This window comes from Lontra canadensis, unplaced genomic scaffold (genome assembly GCF_010015895.1).
Source record: "Lontra canadensis isolate GAN:19392208 unplaced genomic scaffold, GSC_riverotter_1.0 scaffold144, whole genome shotgun sequence".
Taxonomy (NCBI): Eukaryota; Metazoa; Chordata; class Mammalia; order Carnivora; family Mustelidae; genus Lontra; species Lontra canadensis.
The window spans coordinates 1,020,187-1,042,155 of record NW_022631138.1 but is presented as its reverse complement, the minus strand read 5'-3'; the positions used below and the strand labels follow the sequence as shown (position 1 = coordinate 1,042,155).

Below are 21,969 nucleotides of genomic sequence, written 5' to 3'. Positions count from 1 at the left end.
CAGAGTGAGCCCTCTCTCTGTTTTAAGTGCTACAAATCGGATTCTTGTGTAGATTCAAATTGGTTAACACTGGGGATGGAATTCTGGACTGTGAGAGCATCAGGATTTCCAAAAGCTGCGCTATTTTTTTTTTTTTTTTTAGGGCGCTAAGAGAACAAACCCCCACACAGCTTCTGCAAAAGGAAGGTAATCACATTAATTAACTATTTGTCTTCTACTTGCATCGTTATGTGACTTTTGAAACAACCTGGAGAGGTATAATGGGAAGTCATTAAAGTCCAAGGGGCAGGGGAGGTGAACCATGAGAGACTATGGACTCTGAAAAACAACCTGAGGGTCTTGAAGAGGGGGGAGGTTGGGGGAACAAGGGGTGGTGGGTATTAGGGAAGGCACACGTATTGCATGGAGCACTGGGTGTGGTGCAAAAACAATGAATACTGTTACGCTGAAAAGAAATTTAAAAAAATTTAAAAATAAAAAATGAAATAAAAAAGTCCAAGGGGCAGAGAAGCTAGGTTGATTCTTTTCCAACTCACTTTTAGGCAGGAAGCATCGGCATATCACATATTTCTTCTTAGACATCTGGCCTCCTTCGCAAAGAGGTATCCTCATAACTCCTGAGAACTTGGGTCTCCAGAGCAACTCGTTCCACAGAAGACGTTGAAGGTTTCCTTGTTGGCCTTCTACTATCTATTCAAACTCTTCCACTCTTATTTTAATTGCCATTTGGATGAAGGAACAGCTCCCAGGACCTTGAGCCCTCCTCTGCTTTAGGGCACCCAATCTTCAGGTGAGTTAAATCAAGCCCAGAGGTCTGCAAGGGTACTAACCTATCTTCTTCACATGCCATAAATCACCTACATAACCAGCCGTGAAGTGCCTACCGACGTGCTCTCACAGCGTAGTCACTAAGCCAAAATTCTAGGGCTCCCTCCCCACGCGGTACTTCAAAACCCAGCTTGCACTCCGCCCGCGGGGAGTTTACAATTCAGCTGAGGACAGCGGGGGAAGCTAGAGGAACTAGCGATGCGCGGGAGGGAGGCGGGACAAATGTCTCCAGGCAACGTCTCCGGCAATTGGCCAGCCCGTCTGCAGCCGAGGCCAATGGCCAGGCGTCTTACAAACGCCCGTTGCCCCGAGTGCGGCTGCGCGGGAGATTCAAATCGGTGGCAGCTCCTCGCCGGCGACGCGGGAGGGCGGATGCTGGCCTGCGGCCTCTCGCCATGGATAACCCGGAAAATGTCTTTCAGTAAGTGCCGGTCGGGTGCGATGGGGGCGAGGCGGGGGCGCATCCTCCGGCTGCGGACCGAGGAGGGGGCTGGAGTACCCAGAATTCGGGGTCTGCAGGTCCCCGCCCGGGGCGGCCGCAGTCCTGCCTCCCTTTGCCCCTCCCGCCCCTTTCCGTGGCTTTGGTGTGTTTCTTCCCCGTCTTCATTCCCACCCAGCTAGGCTGTGAGCCACTTGTGGGTCGTGGAAAGGACCCCCGACCGTGTAGTTGGCGCTGTCCGCTGAGACCCCGACTCTCGTCCTCCGAGCTGCGACCACGGGGGCAGTTTAGGGGGATTTGGCCAATTCGTGAGGCCTTCGGAGCTCTCGGTTCACCTCTGTAAGGAATCCGCTCTGGGCAGATCGTCGCCGCGGGAGAAAAGTCTACCCCAGCAAAACCCCTAAGCCTTGCGTATAGGTTTCATGAGAAACTTTCAAAGCCACTTAATTTACCAATAATAATAGTAATAATAATAATAATATAATAAAATAAAAAAATTGTAGTACAGTAGGGAGAGAACTTAAAATAGCTCTTACCCATAATCCCACAATCAGTTTGAAAAGAGTCTTTGAATAACGTGAACTTTACAAAAAAGCTATGCTTATTGTCTTTTAGGTTAACCTGCTAACAGTTTCTTACATTCTCACACCTTAGCTTTATGACTTTAGGTGATTTATCTAGATTGTTTCAAAAGCATTTAAAACAGTTCAGTCATATGTGGCAGGAAGTAAAACTGGTTAGTTTTATCAGCACCAGGGTAATTTACTCTCTTGAGAGATCAGAAGACCGAGATCGTTAAGTACAGCCAAAACAAAAACCTGTTGCCTTTAAGACAGCAAACTATTTCACTTTTAGAAACTTGTTTTCCCTATTTTAAAAGGGAAATCGGGTTTTTCTCACCTCATTTTGACTTTGTAAAGATTAATTTGCTCCAGTGAACTGGATGTTTTTGGTATTCATTTACAGTGTATTCAGGTCCTTTAGGGAAATGTGGTTGGTATTGGAATATGAAATGTTTATTTGCAGCGGTCTGTTATTAGCTTAATTTGGGGGAGCACACCTATGAAGCATCCGAAGGAGATTAAACTTTAGAAGTGATTACTTTTTCATTTTTAAAAATAAGTAATACATTTATTTGGCTTTTTAAAAAGATTTTAGAAAGTATTCACTGAGATTAATTATGCCTGCCTACTCTCCCAACCCCTAGTATGGAATCATTTTTCTAGTTTAATTTTCAAATGTTTCTTTTTGCAGATATATTTATAATATTACCTTAGTATATCTATATATGCATGCATGTATGTGTGTATATGGAGGGGTGTATATGTATATGTCTGTACAATTGCCTTTATTTCATTTAAGTGTAGCTTTTTTTGCTTAACAGTATCCTTGGAGATCTCTATCAGTCTATAGAGCTCTTTCTCAATCCATTTTACAGCTGCATATTTCATGTACCATAATTGATCTAAAAAGTCCCCTATTTATGGATCTTTGGGTTATTAACAGTCTTTTTCTAAATAGAGCTGCAGTGAAAAATCTTGTATGTGTGGCATTTTGCACATACACAAATATATCTGGTTTTTAGATTCCCAGAAGTGGATTTGCTAGATCAAAAGTAGATCCGTCTGTAATTTTGGCAGATATTACCAGTTCCCTCCGCAGGGATCATGAGCACTCTTACCTTCAAGCAAGATGTGAGAGTGCTTGTTTCCCATTGCTTCATCTATACACTGTTGCCACATTGTTTTAGTTTTGCCAATCTGGTAGGTGAGAAATTCTGAGTGAGGTAAATTTCTCTTGTTAAGAGAGGTTGAGTATTTTCCTTTGAACGCCTTTTTTTTTTTTTAATTTTTTTTCCCCCCCACTTTTTATAAAAGGTTTTTTTTTTTTTTAATACCAGTTGATCATTTCTCTTTTGACTCTGCTTGATGTTGTGTTTATTTGACATGTGGAAGCTTTTTATTTATATATAGTTTACTTTATTGACCTTTTCCTTTGTGTCTTCTAGATTTTGAGTCATAAGAAAATTTGATTGTATTGGTATATATATGCTAGCCAGGAGAAAGTATTGCTTTCAAATCCTTTTTTCAAAAAATCATGTAATTTCTCTGATAGAAAACCTGAAGTCTTTCTTAGCTTGACTCTCTCATATCCAGGAAGCAATCCCCTAGGCAAGTCCCATTATTTCTTCAAAACACCCCAAATTCCATACATACTTGTGTTGTTCCCACCCTGGTCCAGCTCACCACCCCCTGGGACTCTAGTAGCTCCCTGACTGGTTTCCCACTTCTGTTCTCATTCCCCATTTCCTTTGCTTGAAGGAGCAGAATGGATGTTTTAAATGCACATTACATACTGTCACCCCACCCTTCTAACTCAGCACACTTAAATAACTGCATGGCTCTTTGACTTTGACCAAGTGCCACCCCCTCAGAGAGAATGGCCTTCCCTGACCATTCTATCTAAAAATTGTAACTCTTGTCATACTCTTACCTCATCTTCCGTTTTGTTTTGTTTTGTTTTGTTTTTGTTTTTTTTCCCCTAAGTTCTTAATATCACCTGACTTTATTTTACATGTTCTGTTTGTTTGTTCTTTTGCCCCCCTAGTACCCAAGTGCCCTTAGAGAACTTTTCTTCACTTGGCTGATTTTTTTTTAAGCTGTGGATAGGTATGTGAAAGTAGCAGTAAGCAGAGGAAGCCATAGTGGCTGATTTATGAACATTGCCATTATATGTTCTTTGTCAGGGACTCAGTGTTGCATTGGGGCCCAGAAAGCGAAGTGTCTGGAAACCTGGTAGTATCCTACACTCCCATGCCCACTCACAAACCCCCTTCATGTCTCCTAGCCAAGTCTTAGCCAAGCTTCTGTGCAGCATGGTGCGGACGTTACCCTCAGGATGGCAGTGACATTGGGCATCAGTGACAGGAGAAAAAGATCCTTTGGGATAGAGTCTGGGACCCTCTTCCAGCTGCCTTTTTATAAAGGCTAAATTCGGGGGCCTTGGATCTTGCTATCTTCTGAAAAGATAACTCTGCTTAAATTTTCTGACCACTTTTAAGTGAATAATCTTTTAATTTTTAATGTACATTTGAACTGGTATTTAAGATTTCCATTTAAGCTGTATAAATGAGGAACATAAAATATAACTTTTGCTTTTAGGAATCATCCCTAATAAGTCATGTGCATATTTTTCTCTGTTCTAGAATGTTTGAAGCCCACATGCAGAGCTACAAGGGCGATGACCCACTTGGTGAATGGGAAAGGTTAGCATTTAGTTTATTTTTTTTCCTTTAAATAAACTACATGAAAAAATAAATAAATAAATAAATAAATAAACTATATGCTGCCTTGAAAATTAATATTATCCATATTTTTCTAGTTACATGCAGTGGGTAGAAGAGAACTTTCCTGAGAATAAGGAATACTTGACAACTTTATTAGAACATTTAATGAAGGAATTTTTGGATAAGAAGAAATACCACAATGACCCAAGATTCATAAATTATTGTTTAAAATTTGTAAGTATGCTTTCAGGTGTATAATCTAGTCTGTAATCCTACTGTACTTTTGCTTGTTTCCCCAGATTTTAAGATCATTTTAGACTGTCTTACTTTAACTACTCTGTTTCCAAATTTGTATGGCCAGAAGTGTCTATTTTGGAAGCTTTTGGCTTCTGTATTACAGAGTCAGTAATTTAATTTTAAAACCCTTCTCCTCTATCAACCACTATAAGTGTTACGATATGTGATAGAAACCATTAAATTAAAAGGTTTGTTGAATGGGAGGGGGGTGGGGATGGAAGGATAAGCAGGCACTGCCAGGTACTCAGAGGGTTCCTGGGAGTAAATTAAATTCCTTGTGAATAATTAAGAAAATATTAACTCTCTGGAACTAAATTTAATACTAAAAGGAAAAGGCTGCCTCAGGTTAAGCATTAAAAGGCCAGACCTCTTCAGTTTTGAAATGAAGGCTTTGGGGGCAGGAGTTCTAGTAATCATGAATGGGTCGAGTTAAGATGGATTTGTTCACTGAATTACAGGATAGTAGGATTTGAGGCACACTATGGTACTTGAGCAGGCCCCAATTACGACAACTGTAGTACTTACTTCATGAGTCATTATGGAAATCACTATCCTGGGAATTAGTGTGGGTAATTTTGGGAACATTGAATGTCAAAGGAAAGGAATAAGCTTAATTTTTAGTTTTGCTGTCAGAGAGCCGTATAGCCTGAGGACTCCATGAAGACTGAACACAGACGATGGCTGGGCTCTGGGCCATACCTAGACCACCAATTCCTTTGTTCTTATATCTATTTGCTTTGGGCTTCTGTAGGCTCAGTACAACAGTGATCTTCATCAGTTCTTTGAGTTTCTGTACAACCACGGGATTGGAACCTTGTCATCTCCTCTCTACGTAGCCTGGGCAGGGCATCTGGAAGGCCAGGGAGAGCTGCAGCATGCCAGCGCTGTTCTTCGGAGAGGACTTCAAAACCAGGCCGAACCAAGAGATCTGCTGCAACAACACTACAGGTAGTTGGAAAATAAAACTCAGGGCGCCGCCTTCGGCTCAGGTCATGATCTCGGGATTCTGGGATCAAGCCCTGCTCAGTAAGGAGTCTGCTTCTCCCTCTGTGCCTCCCATTGGTCATGCTCACCCTCTCTCAGATAAATAAATAAAATCTTAAAAAAAAACAACTCTACATGGTATTCCCTACTTGGAAATGTCATGTTTGCTCTTAAAAATCTTTTCTTATGGGGCACCTGGGTGGCTCAGTTGGTTAAGTGTCTGCCTTTGGCTTAGGTCATGATCTCAGAGTTCTGGGATCGAGCCCTGCATTGGGCTCTCTGCTCAGTGGGAAGCCTGCTTCTCCCTCTCCCACTGCCCCTGTTTGTGTTCCCTCTCTTGCTGTCTCTCTGTCAAATAAATAAATAAAATCTTAAAAAAAAAATTTAAAAATAATCTTATTAATCTGTATGGAAAATTCTCATTGTGAAAATGTGGATAATACAGAATAGTATAAAGAAAAGGAAATTGCCCGAAATATTACTATCAACATTGTGGTACATTGCCTTCCAGTATCCTTTCCTACACCTGTGTGTGTATCCTTGTATTTGTGTATTTAAGAGTAAATCATACTGTATGTTATGTCTGTTGAGCTTTGTTCTGTCCTAGAAACTTTTATACTACCTATAAAGTAGGTGTGAAATCTGTCCCAGAGTTTGGTCATAATTGAAGTGTTCTCTAAATAAACATTTAAGATGTTTTCAACATTTTGATTTTTATGAAGAACAACATAGTGAATATCTTCATGAATAACTCTATTTTTCACAGTTTTTATTTTTTTCTGTCATTAAATAGACCTCATTTAGGACATTTTGAAAATATGGAAAAATAGAGAAGCAGAAGAAACCCGGCATTTTAATTTGGCACATTTTTCTCTGCTTGTTATAGGATTTAGAGTCATGCTTTAACATGCCTGAAGCTTTGTGTTACAGTCTTTTTCTTTTATCATAGAGTTATCTCCCAATATATTTCCGATTTTTATCTCATTCCTTCAGATAGATTCTCAGAATTGAAATTCTCTAGTCAAAGGGTATATGAAGAGTTTTTAAGTTTCGTGGTACATAGAATCACATTACCTGCTCAAAAGGTAATACAAGTTTTTTGGTGGCCTGCTCTTTAGCAGACTATGAAGTAACTTATCTTACTGTACCCCTTGCTAGCATTTAATATACTCATTGTTTTCAACTTAGCTATAGCACTCATGTTTTTTTTAAACTTTTTTATGAGAATTTTCAAGCATATATTAAAGAAAGAAAAATTAGGGGCGCCTGGGTGGCTCAGTGGGATGGGCCTCTGCTTTCGACTCAGGTCATGATCCCAGGGTCCTGGGGTTGAGCCCCACGTTGGGCTCTCTGCTTGGCGGGGAGCCTGCTTCCCCCTCTCTCTCTGCCTGTCTCTCTGCCTATTTGTGATCTCTGTCAAATAAATGGATGAAATCTTTAAAAAAAAAAAAAAAAGGAAGGAAGAAAAATTAGTATAATGAACCTCCCATTTACCTATCACCTACTTTTAAATAATTATTAACATTTGATCATGTTTTTGTTATGCTGAAGAATTTAAGGCAAATCCAAGACAGCAAATATTTTACCCCAAACACATAAACATCTCTAAAAAGTGATTTTTTTTTTAACAGAACCTTATGCCATTTTCATACCTAACAAATTTTAATTATAATTCCTTAATATCCTCTAATTTTCAGTCCTTCCTCATCATGTAAAACATTGTGGTTTTTTTGTTTGTTTTTTTTTAATTGTTGGTTTGTTTGAATTAAGAGTCACAAGATTTGGCATTTGGTTATACATCTTTTAGTCTCTTTATACTATACACTCTTGCTCACATCACCCAAAAATGTCAGGTTTGGAAGTTGTATATTACTTGACAAGTGAGATGGTGTGCAAAGGTGTCATGAAATGACATTTTTAAAAATTCTCACAGCATGAACAGTAATATATCTGCATTTTGGAGTGGTAGTCTAAGTTTTGGACTTCTTTCTCCTAAATATTATGTTCATTATGTTCCAAGTGTGTAGAATGCCTAAGATAAGGAGCTTAAGCTCCCCATGGTGTAACATTTGCAGACTTGATATACAGAGGAAGACGGTACATCTGTTATGTGAGTTTGAGAAATACTGACATAAACCAGGCAGACGGGGGAGGTTTTTCTAATGTAGTATATTGGATATGAAGAAAATCCCAGAATTTTTTTTTTTTTAATTTTGAAGCAATTCCAAAACTCAGCTTGACATTCTCTCTTGATCTCAGTTTTCACTAGCTTGTGATAAGCTGTCTTGAGAGGTTGAGATCAATCCAGTTAGCTAGATTTAGTTTTCGCTTTAATACAAATATGTATTTAACTAAGTTTATAATCTATATTGATGTTTTCACTCTTGTCATTCAGGTTATTCCAGGCACGCCTCACTGAAACGCATTTGCCAACTCAAGGTAAAATAATGCTTTCTAAAATGTCTGAGTTATTAATAATGTAGTCTCTGATTTGCACTGCCTTTTTTCCCCACCAAAAAAAAAAAAAAAAATTCATCCAGTATTTATTAATTGTATTGTCTTAGGTAATGGGGAAGGCAGCCTGATAATAATGCCTAGAAAAAATCCCTGGAGAACAGAGCTATGTTTAAGCAAATTAAAAGAGCAAACCCCCAAGAAAACTTGATTTCATTGTATTTTTAGGACTTAAAAAAATTAAAATTGCCCAAAATAGAGGATAAGACTTATTCTAGAGTCCATCTATTCTGAATTGAGTCAAGTGTTTTAATGCAACTTTTGTTTTGTTTTGTTTTGTTTTGTTTAATGCAACTTTTGAAGAAATGTTGTCATCATTCTTTGGAGATAAAAATTACAGTTCAGCAATAAGCATCAATTATCCCATCTTTTTATTTAAATTATCTCTATAATATTCCTCTTATCTAAAAAGAGTTTTAGTTACATTTTCTGAGACAGTGGTCAATGAGTTGATTTATTTCTTACACAACTTATTAAAAGACCAGGGGAATGTATTTGTAATAATTTTACTTAATATGGTTTTACCCTTTTTTCTCTTTATTTCATTTTCTGTTCCTCCCATAGCTAGAACCTCAGAACCTCTCCATAATGCTCAGATTTTAAACCAAATGATGACTTCAAAATCAAATCCAGGAAATAACTCAGCCTGCATATCTAAGAATCAGGTAATAATAATACTCGTGGGTCGTGTGGGAACTGGTATTGGCTTTGAACAGCATCCAGCTGCCTTTCTCATTTGTTTGACCTTCTCTGACAACTAACCTCTCTGTCACCTACGTGTCGTCATCTACCACTGCTCACCTCCAATATTAAATTTAAATAACTTACTGTCTGGCCTTCACTTCCCATGTTTATCTGACTTAGGGGCCCCCCTATATAACCTGTCTTCACTTCCTCCTCAGCAGCTGCTCTCCTCCTATGTCCACCAGCCTCCCTCACACAGGTCAGGCATCCCTCCTACATTGGGTAATACCCACCTGGAGGTTCCCGAGCCCTGCTTAAACACTCAGGGGGTTGGAATGATAGTGCCTATTCACCTCAACCAGGCTTTCCTCCTCCCCAGAAATTATGTTTCCAGTTTCCTGGTTCACTCTTTATGTTGTACGTATTTCCTCTGTATACTCTTTCACTCTCTACTGCCACGTGAAAGTGATTTTAAACTCCTCTTCTCTTCCCTCAAACTTGGGACCCGGTGGTCTTTAACCTCTCCTTCAGGAGCTGGCAAAAATAATATTTTCATGAGACAACAAAAGCCATTAGATGATGTCTGTCAATTTTCTGCCACTAACCAATAAATATAGTTGTACCCTCCCTGCCATCACAGTTGGGAAAAATGGTTTTCCACTTGTACTTGTCCTTCATCCTCCTTGAGTCTTTGCCCTGTTGAGATCTCTGCTGCTCAAGTCTTTGTTTCCCTCGGCCTTGTTTTCCAGCATCTGTCCTCTTCCTGGTTCAATTGCTCTTTCACTTTCCTTAGGATCCCCTTCCAGTTAAATCCCGTGGGAGTGCTTCTTTTCTTAGTGCACATGTGCAGGTTTTATTAATGTCACACATTCCTAGACATGGAATATGCATTTCTCATTCTGATGGATACTCAGACTATCTCATTTTACATTCTACACGTTTGCCAGTCTCATTGCTTTCTATTGCCCCAACTATGTAAACTTTTAGACAGCAGAAATGGTCTCATTTACGGTCACGTTTCCAGGACCTAGCTCAGGGTATGACATCTACGAGATATTTAATAAATGTTTGTTTAGTGAGTGAGTGCCAGCATTGGGAACTCCTAAGGATACAATAGGACCAGAAGGAAATTTTTATATTTCTTTTATTAATGTAGAATTTTAGAACATTAATCCCATAACACATAGGTACTCTTGCCTAGCTCCTAGTCTATCAATTAGAGGGAAATAGCCCCCTTCTCTACTACTAAGTAGAAGTTTTTCCATAGGTGTTGGGGGCCAGGGGCAGAGGGAGAGGCAGAAAGAATCTTAAGGAGGCTCCATGCCCAGTGTGGAGCCTGACATAGGGCTCTATCTCACAACCTTGAGATCATGACCTGAGCCAAAAATCAAGAGTCAGATGCTTAACTCACTGAGCCACCCCTGTATCCTCCGCCCCCAAGGAGAAATTTTCTTAAATCACTCTTAATGGACTTTTAGTTACAAAAGTCATAAGATTAATAATTAATAGTTAATGATATAATTAATTGATTGTAATTAAATTAATCATAATTTTAAAGAACATATATGAATCTAGTTGATGATTGGGGCGCCCGAGTGGCTCATTCAGTTGAGTGACCGACTCCTGGTTCTAGTTCAAGTCTTGATCTCAGGGTCCTGAGATGTCAGGCTCCGGGCTCAGCAGAGTCTACCTGGGATCCTCTCCCTTTGCCCCTCCTGCTGTGCTCCCTTGCTTGCGCTCTTCTCTTCCTCAAATGAATAAATAAGTAAAATCTTTTAAAAATAAAAAATAAAGAAATCTGGTTGATGAAGAAGCCGCTCCAGTGCTTTCATATCGTTTTGTGGAATACTTTGGGTGACAGTTTCTTTTCAGTTAAGTGAATACTTACATTCCTTTTCTGTCTTTTTAGGGTTCGGAATTTTCTGGGGTAGTATCTTCAGCTTGTGATAAAGAGTCGAAAAAGCAAGTATAACCTGTGCAGTAATCTCAGTTTCCTTCGAGAACTGTTTCCGTACACTGCGGTAAATAATACATTTTTCCCCATTATAGGGAACAAAGGGTGGTCGTGATTTCTAAATCAGAATATTCTGCACAAGCATCTTCAGCAGCCAGAGCTGACGTTCAGCAGGTTGTCATGTATTGCAAGGAGAAGCTTATTCGTGGAGAATCAGAATTTTCCTTTGAAGAGCTGAGAGCCCAGAAATACAATCAACGGAGAAAGCATGAACAGTGGGGTACTTGCACTCTTACGATTTGAGATACTCTTATGTCACTGAAAATAATAACCTTTGAGTAAACTACCTTTTTAAACAGGTGATTGACTAAGCTGAAAGAATCTGTAAAAACATCTCTAGAAATCTTTGTTAAATACAAGTGTGGCAGCCACATGTGTCCAGGGACCCAACTGATGTCTTAACAGCGAGGCTCAGAGTTGAAACAGCACTGACATAGATCAAGTAGATAGACCAATGTTGCCTTCGCTTTTAGTGATGGTTTAAGCTTGTAAATATTACCTGTTTGGGTTTGAACTTCTCTACATAGTCCTTTTAAACCTGTAGGTCAGTCATTTGTGCTGTAAAAGGGTTAAGTCAGGAACTGGAGTTGAGAAAGGAGTTATTGAGATGGGATCCTCTGATCAGAGTGCCCTGTCATTTATGGCTATCGAGCACGTCACGTTTTGCTCCTCACGGGAAAAACATGAATGTTATTAGTGACATCTATGCATGTCTCCGAGGTAACAATGTGGACATGAGAGAGGGAAGTGAACTTTTGATCGATCAGAATATTTACACCATCTAACCCATGTGAACAGTAGCTGCTCTGTCGGCCTTTTTTGGTTTAACATTTCTCATTTGTTCGACAACCGAGAGAATAGGCAGTTAACACTCAAGGAGGGCCGGTGTGTGTCACGCACAGACGCGTTTTTCTTTCCTACACTGACGTAAGATCTAAGCCAGAGGATTTGATCTGCTTGTGATGGGGTCATGTTAAGCAGTCACTGCAGGTGGGACTAACTGCCACGAGGGGCATTTGACTCCTGTTTCTTCTTAGAAAGCACATACAGATTTAGATCTCTTAAAAAGTGTTCTATTTTCAAACAATTTGCAGGATCACGACTGTTTTAGAAGCGATTAATATCATACTATGCGATTGCCAAATATTTTTATTGATCAATATGTAGATTTTTGTAACCTACCTGCCCTGAACCTATAAGTAATCATATTGAAGGCAGGTAAAAATTACAATTAAGAGGTGATACATCTTTCAGTTCTAATAAGCTAAAACACATGGAAAAGACTAGCAAAAAAATTGCCATCTGAAAAATAAACTTCCACATGTTATTTTGTGTATTCCTCTGATGACCTGAATTTAAACTTTGCATGGAAACCATGTTCTCTTTCCTAAAGTGAATGAAGATAGACATTATATGAAAAGAAAAGAAGCAAATGCTTTCGAAGAACAACTATTAAAACAGAAGATGGATGAGCTCCATAAGAAGTTGCATCAGGTGGTGGAGACGTCCCAGGAGAATTTGCCTGTTTTCCAGGAAAGGTCTGAGGTATGTGTGTGCTTTTCTCTGAGTGCTTCCCATGCCTAGTGACACTGATTTCTGTTGATAACTTGCTCCTTCCTGGACCATGTTTTTATACTTAATTCTGATGTTAATGTAGCTACAAGCATTCCAAATTTTTACAATTGGACACAGAAAGGTATTCAAAATGTAAAATGAGAAAAAGGAATTACAGATTGTGTATGTTTTTATGTGTGTATATGTCCCTATTTTTTATGTATTCATATATGTGGTCTTTCAAAAATTTTTTGCACAGTAACTATTATATAATGAGAATTTGAATATAATTATTAATTCATCATCTAGATATATTTTGTTTGCCATTGTTTCATGTTGGAAGAGGAGGAGAGGTGATGAAATTGTTAGACTTGTGTATTAAAATTACTTAATGAATGAGGTAGATTGAGAATAAATTTAAGCTACATAATGGTGCTTAAATTTTCACATAGTATATGTCTAACTGTGATATAGGATACAGTGAAGATATAAGCACCTCAATTTCTTCTTTTTTTAGATTTTTTTTTTTCTATTTAGGAGCTTTATAGAAGTATAAGTGAAATACAGTAAATTACACATATCCAAAGTATAAAATTTGCTAAGGTCTGACATGCACATACACTCTTAAAACTATCTTCACAATCAAGATAGTCAACATACACATCACCCCAAAAGTTTTCTTGCTCCTTTGTTCTTAGAATGACATGCTGCATTTGTTTCGCTTCCTGATGTATTCTAGGCACATATCCTTTTTCTTTCTCTTTCTTTTTTTTTTTTAATTTGAATATAGTTGACCCACAGTACATTAGTTTCAGGTGTGCAACATAATGATTCAGTTTCTCTGCATGTTATGCTGTGTTCACCACAAGCATAGCTACCATCTGTCACCATAGCAACCATAAGTTTGTTCTCTGTATTTATAGGTCTGCTATTTATGAGTCTGCTTTTTTTTTTTGTTTATCCATTCGTTTTGGTTTTTAAATTCCACATATGAGTGAAATTATATGGTATTTGTCTTTCTCAGTCTGACTTATTTTACTTAGCACAGTACCCTCTTTGTCCATCTATGTTGTTGCAAATGACATGATCTGATCCTTTTTTATGCCTGCATAACATTCCAGTCTGTGTGTGTGTATCGAAGTAGTGTTTTTGTTTTCTTTAGATAAATACCCAACAGTGGGATTACTGGACCATATAGTATTTCTATTTTTAATCTTTTGAGGAACCTCCGTACTATTTTCCCTGGTGGCTACACCAATTTGCATTCCCACCAACAGTGCATGAGTGTTTCCTTTTCTCCACATCCTTGCCGGTACTTGCCATCTCCTCTCTTTTTGATACTAGTCATTCTGACAGGTATGAAGTGATATTCGATTGTAGTTTTGATTTGCGTGTCCCTGATGATGAGTGATGGTGAGCAGCTTCTCATGTGTCTGCTGGCCATCTGGATGTTTTCTCTGAAAAATGACTATGCTGATCTTTTATCCATTTTTCAATCAAATTGTTTGGTTTTTCTGGTGTTGAGTTATACAAGTTATACAAGTTCTTTATTTATTTTGAATATTAACCCCTTATTGGATATATTATTTGCAAATTCCTTCTCCTAGTAGGTTGCTTTTTTGTTTTGTAATGGTTTCCTTTGGTGTGCAAAACTTTTTATTATGATAAAGTCCCAACAGTTTATTTTTGCTTTTGTTTCCCTTGTCTCAGGAGACATATCTAGAAAAATGTTCCCAAGACCAATGTCAGAGAAATTACTGCCTATGTTTCATTCTAGGACTTTTACGGTTTTAAGTCCACATTTAGGTCTTTAATCCATTTTGAGTCTATTTTTGTGTATGGTGTTAGAAAGTGGGCCAGTTTCATTCTTGTACACATAACTATCTAGTAATACCTTAATTTCTTAAATTTTTTGAGAATCTTAAAAATTCATGAACATTTGATTTTATAAAAGCAATGGAAAGATGTCTGTATATGTGCATATGTGTATATGTACATATATATTATATGTATATAAATGAATGCCCTCTTTTACTGCTAACTGTTGTATTTTGTGTTTTTCCAGAATCTACTGTGCATGAACACATAAATATGTATACAATTGAAGTTTCTGTATAAATAAGACTTATTTTCTGCTTTTGCTGCCTAACCCATCTTGCAGATTTCTCCTAGTTATTACATAGAGGTCTAACTCACTTTAATAACAACACAGTCTTCTGTCATACCTTTTAGGAAGGGCCTGTATCATTTGGAAACTGTTACAAACCATGCTGCAGTCAGCATTCTCATACATATGACATTATTTCTCTAGGAAAGATACAGAAAAGTAGAATTGCTGCTGAAGTTTGTGCACTTAAAATACTGCCCATCTGCCCTCCAAAAATTTACCATTTTATGCTCATAGTAATGAATAAAAGTATGTGTTTCTGGTATACACTTGGCTAACATTAGGTGTCCTAAATATTTTCAACCATCTGATGTGTTTTTTCTAATCACAGATGACTGTGGATTTTTAACAATACATTTAGTGGCTGTTTGTCTTTTTTTTTTTTTAATTGACTTTGATGGACTTTGTTCATTTTTCTACTGGATTGTTACATATTTTTCTTTTTTTAAAAAAGATTTTATTTATTTATTTATTTATTTATTTGAGACAGAGAGAGAGCACAAGCAGGGAGGAGGACAGAGGGGGAGGGAGAATCTGGCTCTGTACTGAGCAAGGAGCCCGATGTGGGACTCAGTCCCAGGACCCTGAGATCATGACCCGAGCCAAAGGCAGATGCTTCACCAACTGAGTGACCCAAGTAACCCCCAAAGAGCTTTTTTTTTTTTTTTAAAGCTACATATGAAAGATTAATTCTTTGAGATCTCTTGCATGTCTAAAAGCATCTTTCTTCTACCCTCACACGTGGGTGATAAATTGGCTGGGCACAGTGTTCTAGAGGGAAATCCTGTTCCCCCAGAATTTTTTTGGTGTTCCTGCTTGTGGTTCCACTTTCACTTTCATTCTGAGTTGTATCTAAATGTCTGAACTTTTCCACAGATTAGCTTTCTCCACTGCTGTTTCAGGTGTCAGAATTTCTTTCCTGTCCTTTTGGCGAGGTTTTGGAGGGAGTAAATGATAAAGCACATGTTCAAGCCATTGTCTGTAACCAAAAGCCTCCCTGTATGGGACTTAATTTTTGTGTTGTGATAGCACAAGGATGTATTTCCCAAATGTGCTTCCAGTTGCCCCTAAATCATTTATTGAGCAACTCAGCCTTTCCCCATTGATGAAAAACTTCTTTTATTGCATCCTAACATACAAGATCAGTTTCTTCTTGATCATTCCATATTGTATATATGCCATACCTTTGTCGTAAGTTTTGATATCCAGTATAGGAAGTCTGATTGTTCTTTTTCAAAATATTCCTTCAGAATTGATTATGATTCTTTTTAATCTTTTAGTTTGGTAGAGAGAAAATGGTATAGGTCATTTCTAATTACTTTTTTTGATGACTAGTGCAAATGAACTTTTTGTATTTTGTCCATTTGTTTGTGAAAGAATTATTCTTGCCCTAGATATTTGGTGTTCTTCTTAACAATTTGTGAGAATACTTTTTTATGCTGAAGAATTAACTCTTATATCCTTTAACTTTTTAACTTAAGAGTATATAGTTACAGTCTGAGTACATGTGAGTCAAAGAACAAAAGTTTTAGAAGAGCTTGTTAACCTTCCCATTGTGAGCTTTGCTTTTATGGCAGCTTTTTTTGGAATTTATATTCATATTTCCTATTCATTCGAGAGAAAATGGCTACCAGGTGTATTTTAATGGAAGGAAAACCATTTTGAGCATTTGATGACCTTGATTTGTTGGTCCTCTCTCAAAATTAAGAGAAATAAGATAGTTCTTAAATACTGATAAAACTGTAGGGGTTGGTTATTTCAGTGGTTAGAAGTATGAGCTGCCAGTTCTCTATGGTTAAAAAGCTACAAAAGCATCCATCTGGAAAGTGGTCTTTGTTGTTGGTGGTTGTTTATTTCAGAATGCCAGACGGGGGTGGGGGGGTGGGGGGGTGGGGATGCCTCAGGGGGGAAGGAAGCTACTGAAGAAGACAGGTGCCATTCTTTGAAAAGCTGTGGTGCCTAATTAGTGATATTCTGGACTTAATTGGTTTTTTTGTTTATTGTTTGTTTGTGGTGTTTTTGTTTGTTTGCTTAACTTGAAAGGTTAATCCAGCATGTATGGGACCAAGTGTAAGCTCCCAGCAGGACCTGAGAGCCCCATCTCTTCCAGCTGTCAATCATCAGACCTCAGGGAATATGGAAGAGAAACCCAAAGAGACAACTCCTGTTGTTCCTCCTATGGCAAATGCTGTCACTGCCACTTTGGTGTCCCTGGCCATCAGTCAGAGTGTATCTCCTCCTGTTCCTTTGGCAGCCCAGCCAGGGACAGACTCTATGTTTGCCGTGACCAGAAAAGATGACAGGTAAGGTATAGGTAGTGGTAGAGAGGATAGTGACACGAAGGGCACTCATCAGCTTTTTACATGTTCTGCAGTGTCAAGAACGGTGTATAAAAGGTGAATGACTCCTCTTTTTAAAATAATTTTTAGATGGGCATGTTGTTGAAAAACCAAGTTACCAGAATAGCCCCAGAGCTTTCACTTATTACTCTATTTTTCTTTTAGGGGATTTATTTCACTTCATACTTCTCCCTAGAATTAAAAATTTTCAGTACAATGAAACACAACAATTTTTTTGTAACTGGAAAATAACACCTGTTAAACCAAAATTTCAGCCTTTCTTGCAGGCTTTGACTAAATATATGGAGTGATGGTTACCATCCAGATGGTTTCTTGACATGTGTTCTCATAATCCTGTCTTCACCAACAGCAATCTGGGATCAATATCCATTCCACGATATGCCAAAGTCCTATCTGTACGCTGCTGTGGAGGTTTTTTCCCCCCAAGTTTGTGGGATTTTCCTAGATTTCAGAAATTCAAATTAATGTCACAATAACTTGCTTTGTTTAAATTTTTATCTTTAGTGACTTTGGCACACTCTCTTTACATAGAGCAATTTTATTGTTCAGGTAGAAAAAATGAGAGCTCTGGTGTACCTGGCACCTTCCCCTTGGGCTAAACTCCTTAGCATAGATTATGACTCATGAGTACTGTTCTTCTCAGTATCCAAGACTAACTTATAGCAATGATTTCTCTTAGAAATAAGATTGAAAATGCTTTTTCACTCACATTAGGATAATAATTCAGACCCATGTCCTGTGTCATCCTGTGTGTATGTAAAAAAAGAACTCTTGCGTCATTGGGGGCTATGACTTCATTAGTTCTTCGTTGCTAATACAATTATAAAATAATAAAAACAAGAGAGCAGTGACAGGCCCAAAGAGATGTTGAGTGTCCAACCATCCCCAGAGATGGGAGTCATGAGGGTAGAGGAACCAGACACAGATATCCCTATAAAACTGTGAAACTCCTTAACCCAATGAATGTTCAGATCTCAGTCTGAAGCATCTAAGATGGACCTTGACCCTAGCTCAGTCAAGGGACCAAATGGACCCCCTTGGTACTCGGACTAGCTTACCATGGCAGAGAAAAGGTGGCTTTGTCTGGAATCTCGAAGAAAAACTCATGTTTTTAAGACAGTTGGGTGGGGATTTGTAAAATTAAGTGTGTTGTACTTTTTACTTTACCTCCTAACATGGTCCCTGCTGAGGGAATGTTAACAATGTTAAACTGATAGATGAGGTCCACTATCATTCCTGGACTTGAAAACAACAACAACAATAAAAACTGATATAAATGTCTTATATGCCATTTTTAAAGTTTCTTGATAACCCTTAAAATCTGAAGGACCATGCTCTGTGGCTCCTGGCTCGTCAAACCAGGGGTAGGTAGCCCATGAATTTAAAACACCCCCGTGCTTCCCATAACATGACTCTGGCTGGCTGCTTTGGGTACCCAGGCCAGGACTTGGGTGTGAGTGCTTGAGCCTATGTAATAAATGGGAATCATCTGAATCAGAGGCCATTATTCTGCCCTACCACATACAGGAATGATCATCATGATGTTAAAATACAGGCTCGCTGTGTCTAGCAAACATGTAGTCCCTGGCCTTTACAGCTATGAATGAAAGAAAATAATAAAACATTTTATTTGCTTACACTATAGACCTAAACTCTTCCATCTGTATTTTAAGAATAGGCTTGTAATTGCTGACTGTTTTACTCTTCTTTTTGAGAGTCAGTGTGTCTCAAGAGAGTTCTCTTTCAGATGTGTGACTAAAAGTACTCATGAATTCAAGCCACAGAGTGAAGCCGAGATAAAAGAAGGTAATGTTTAATTATAATAAATTTGTTTCTGACCTGTTTGCCCAGACTCCTGCAGGTCACTGAGAGATCTGTTTGGTTTCTGTGGTTCATGAAGACTTGGGTGAACTTGGGTGTTCGCTTACCTATTCTTAGAATTTAGGGGTTAGATAAACCCCAGACCGTCTCAAGTAAAGGTAGAAATGCACTTCCTAGTCACATCTTAGTACCTAGAATCCTTTGGAAACTAGACTTGTGAACCTTTTTTATTAAATTTCTCAGCAGCTTTACCAAAAACAAGAGTCATCTTTAACGTATTGTGAAGTAAGTAGGAAAGGAAGTTACAAGTTTAATTAGGAGTCTTCTACTTTTCTTAGGTACTACTTTGTTAGAGGCATTTGCATGAAAGGTAAGTTCTATGAACAAAATAAGATACATGGATTGTGCCCTCACTCCCCCTCATGTGGCTTTGGCTTCCTCTTCAGTGACTGTTCAGTGGTCAGCCAAGCTGCTTGGAACAGCTGGCCGCCCCTGTCTTTGACCAACACTTCCCGCACACTTGCTGGATGCCAGGCACCGTTCTAGGCAGTGAGGAATGCAGTCAGGAGCAGAAAGCACAAAACCCCCACCCAAGCAGAGGGGGGGAAGGAAAGTGTCATGGGGGAGGGGATTGAAGTTTCAGAGGTGACCAGGAAAGCTGCTCCCAAGGAAAGTGATATTTTGGATAAAGTCTCAAAGGTGGGAGCTGCCCATGCAGCTAGCTTGGCCCACCTGTTTCAGGAGAAGGGAAGAACTAGTGCAGAGCCCCGAGGTGGGACTCGTCTGTAAGGCGTCTAAGCACAGCTAAGAGGCCCAGGCAGCTGGAGTGAATCAAAGAAGGAGGAAGATGAGGTCTGAGTGGAGAGGGCCTGGGTTTTGTGGGGACTTGTTTGCCTTTTTCTGGACTCCAGCTGAATAACATGGAAAGCCAGTCTTAAGATTCACGGTGTGACTATTATTAACATGTATTTCTCGGGATATAGTGGAGTGAAGGGTGCTATTTATGACAACCCGCTAATCTGATAATGATCTTAGACCAAGCCACTTAATCTCTTTGAACTTTGATTTCCTTTTCTGTAAGAGGATTCTACCTTACCTACCTCATGGGGCTGTTGTTATAAAAATAAAAATGAAAGCGATGTAACCGCAGTAATAACAGAAGTCCTTATTATTATCAGTAATAATAAAACATTTTCATTGTAATTAAATCTCTTAATTAGTGTGCCTTTTTAATTTCTGATTCCTCTACTAGTAATTTTTTTTTTCCCCATAGGATCTGAAACACATAAGGTCGTTAACACAGGCTCTTTTCACACAACTCCAAACACGTCGCTGGGAATGGTTCAGGCGACCCCATCCAGGGTGCAGCCATCACCCACCGTGCACACAAAGGAAGCATTAGGTAAAGCCTTTGGTTTGACTGTGTGGCGTCTGGCAACAAATTAATGAAAGCACTTTTGCAATCATGTTTACAGCGACTCTCCTTATTCTTCTAAGGTTTCATCATGAATATGTTTCGGGCTCCTACCCTTCCTGACATTTCTGATGACAAAGATGAATGGCCGTCGCTAGACCAAAAGGAAGATGCTTTTGAGGCCCAGTTTCAAAGTAATTATTTACTTATTTATTCATTCATTCAAAGTAATAACTTATTTAAATGCTACTAAGTGCAGGCATCACGGGTGGTCGCCACAGGCAATATCAAGGGTTATACAGAAGTTGTCCTTCCCTTGGTTCGCTTGTCACAGAAGGGTAGTGAAATAAAAAAGATGCCCGTGTTTGAAAAGGTACTCAGTATGTCATAGATTTGTTTTTTTAAAAATAAGTGCTAAGGGGCGGGCTCAGCCATTAAGCATCCCCCCTTTGGCTCAGGTCATAATCCCAGGGTCCTGGGGTCGATGCCCACATCGGGCTCCCTGCTCAGCTGGAAACCTGCCTCCCCCTCTCCCACTCCCTCCCCTTGTGTTCCCTCTCTTGTTGTCTCTCTCTCTCTGTCTAATAAATAAAATCTTTAAAAAAAAAAAAAGAATTAATAAGTGCTACAGAAGGACAAAATCCTGGTGCATAAGGGATGGCCAGGAAAACCTGAACACTTGAGGCATGACTTGTGCTTTGCCCAGTAGAAGAATAGCATGGGTGGAACCCCCATTTGTTTAGAGTCTCCGGTTTTATACTGGAAGCCAGAGAGATCATGATAAAGATAAATAGGATCATTAGACTCCGGAGGCCTTGGAATATAAAGTTAACAGGTTAATTTTTTCTTACAGGAAATGGGAAATAAGGCCAAAAGAGAGCATTTTTAGTGAGTCAGGTGACAAGAGCAGTGTTTTAGGAGAATGATGAACACTGGGCTTCGTGTGTGGCAGGAACTCAAGACCTAGAGGCTTGAGAGTTAAACCCTGTGACCATGGTTAGGTCACTTCAACTCACTACAGAGGGACTTATTACCTAGTACCTGAAAAATGTATCAGTTCTTTTCTGTAAGCTGTTATTTCATTTTCTTATTTCTAGGGGAAGTTTAGCATCAAGTATAGTGTTTTTTTTCCTGATAGAACAATAAAATTCTACTTTTCATTCCAATGCAGAAAATGCAAGGTCTTCTGGGGCTTGGGGAGTCAATAAGATCATCTCTTCTTTGACATCTACTTTTCCTGTGTTCGAAGATGGAAACAAAGAAAATTATGGGTAAAGAATCATAGAGTTATTGCTTTACCCCATGTCTTCCTGAAGAGATAACCAGCCAGTGTTTCCTCCGATGTTAGAAGAGACATGGCAGGTTGGCAGGCCAGGCTGCAGAGCTTCCTCTGGGACTCAAGGTACTGAGAAAATGTGGCCTGCTGACCGAATGGTCTGGGTCCCAGGGCCAGCTCTGCCACGGGCGAGCCTTTTAACCGTGTGATGGGAAGGCTGTTGCTTAAGTCCTCCTCCAGATCTACATTATCACACAGGAGTTACAGGAAAGCAGACCTCCCACACAGCAAAAGCCTGTGTTGCCAGGAAAACAGTGTGGTTACAAAGGAT

At 39.0% G+C, this 21,969-nt stretch overlaps 1 protein-coding gene across 1 annotated transcript in view; it reads left to right on the top strand.

Annotated features, from left to right (window-relative positions):
- The first annotated feature begins 1,138 nt into the window (after positions 1–1,138).
- The window catches only part of BUB1 (BUB1 mitotic checkpoint serine/threonine kinase), a 43,219-nt gene continuing 22,388 nt past the window's right edge, over positions 1,139–21,969 (top strand). Inside the window, exons 1-14 of the mRNA XM_032843859.1 lie at positions 1,139–1,249; positions 4,473–4,532; positions 4,649–4,787; positions 5,602–5,798; positions 8,230–8,273; positions 8,913–9,013; positions 10,942–10,994; positions 11,082–11,266; positions 12,440–12,591; positions 16,811–17,070; positions 18,875–18,933; positions 20,222–20,350; positions 20,446–20,556; positions 21,534–21,633. Of these exons, the coding sequence (XP_032699750.1) occupies positions 1,224–1,249; positions 4,473–4,532; positions 4,649–4,787; positions 5,602–5,798; positions 8,230–8,273; positions 8,913–9,013; positions 10,942–10,994; positions 11,082–11,266; positions 12,440–12,591; positions 16,811–17,070; positions 18,875–18,933; positions 20,222–20,350; positions 20,446–20,556; positions 21,534–21,633 (1,616 nt within the window). The 5' untranslated portion in view covers positions 1,139–1,223. The remainder of the gene's footprint in view (positions 1,250–4,472; positions 4,533–4,648; positions 4,788–5,601; positions 5,799–8,229; positions 8,274–8,912; positions 9,014–10,941; positions 10,995–11,081; positions 11,267–12,439; positions 12,592–16,810; positions 17,071–18,874; positions 18,934–20,221; positions 20,351–20,445; positions 20,557–21,533; positions 21,634–21,969) is intronic.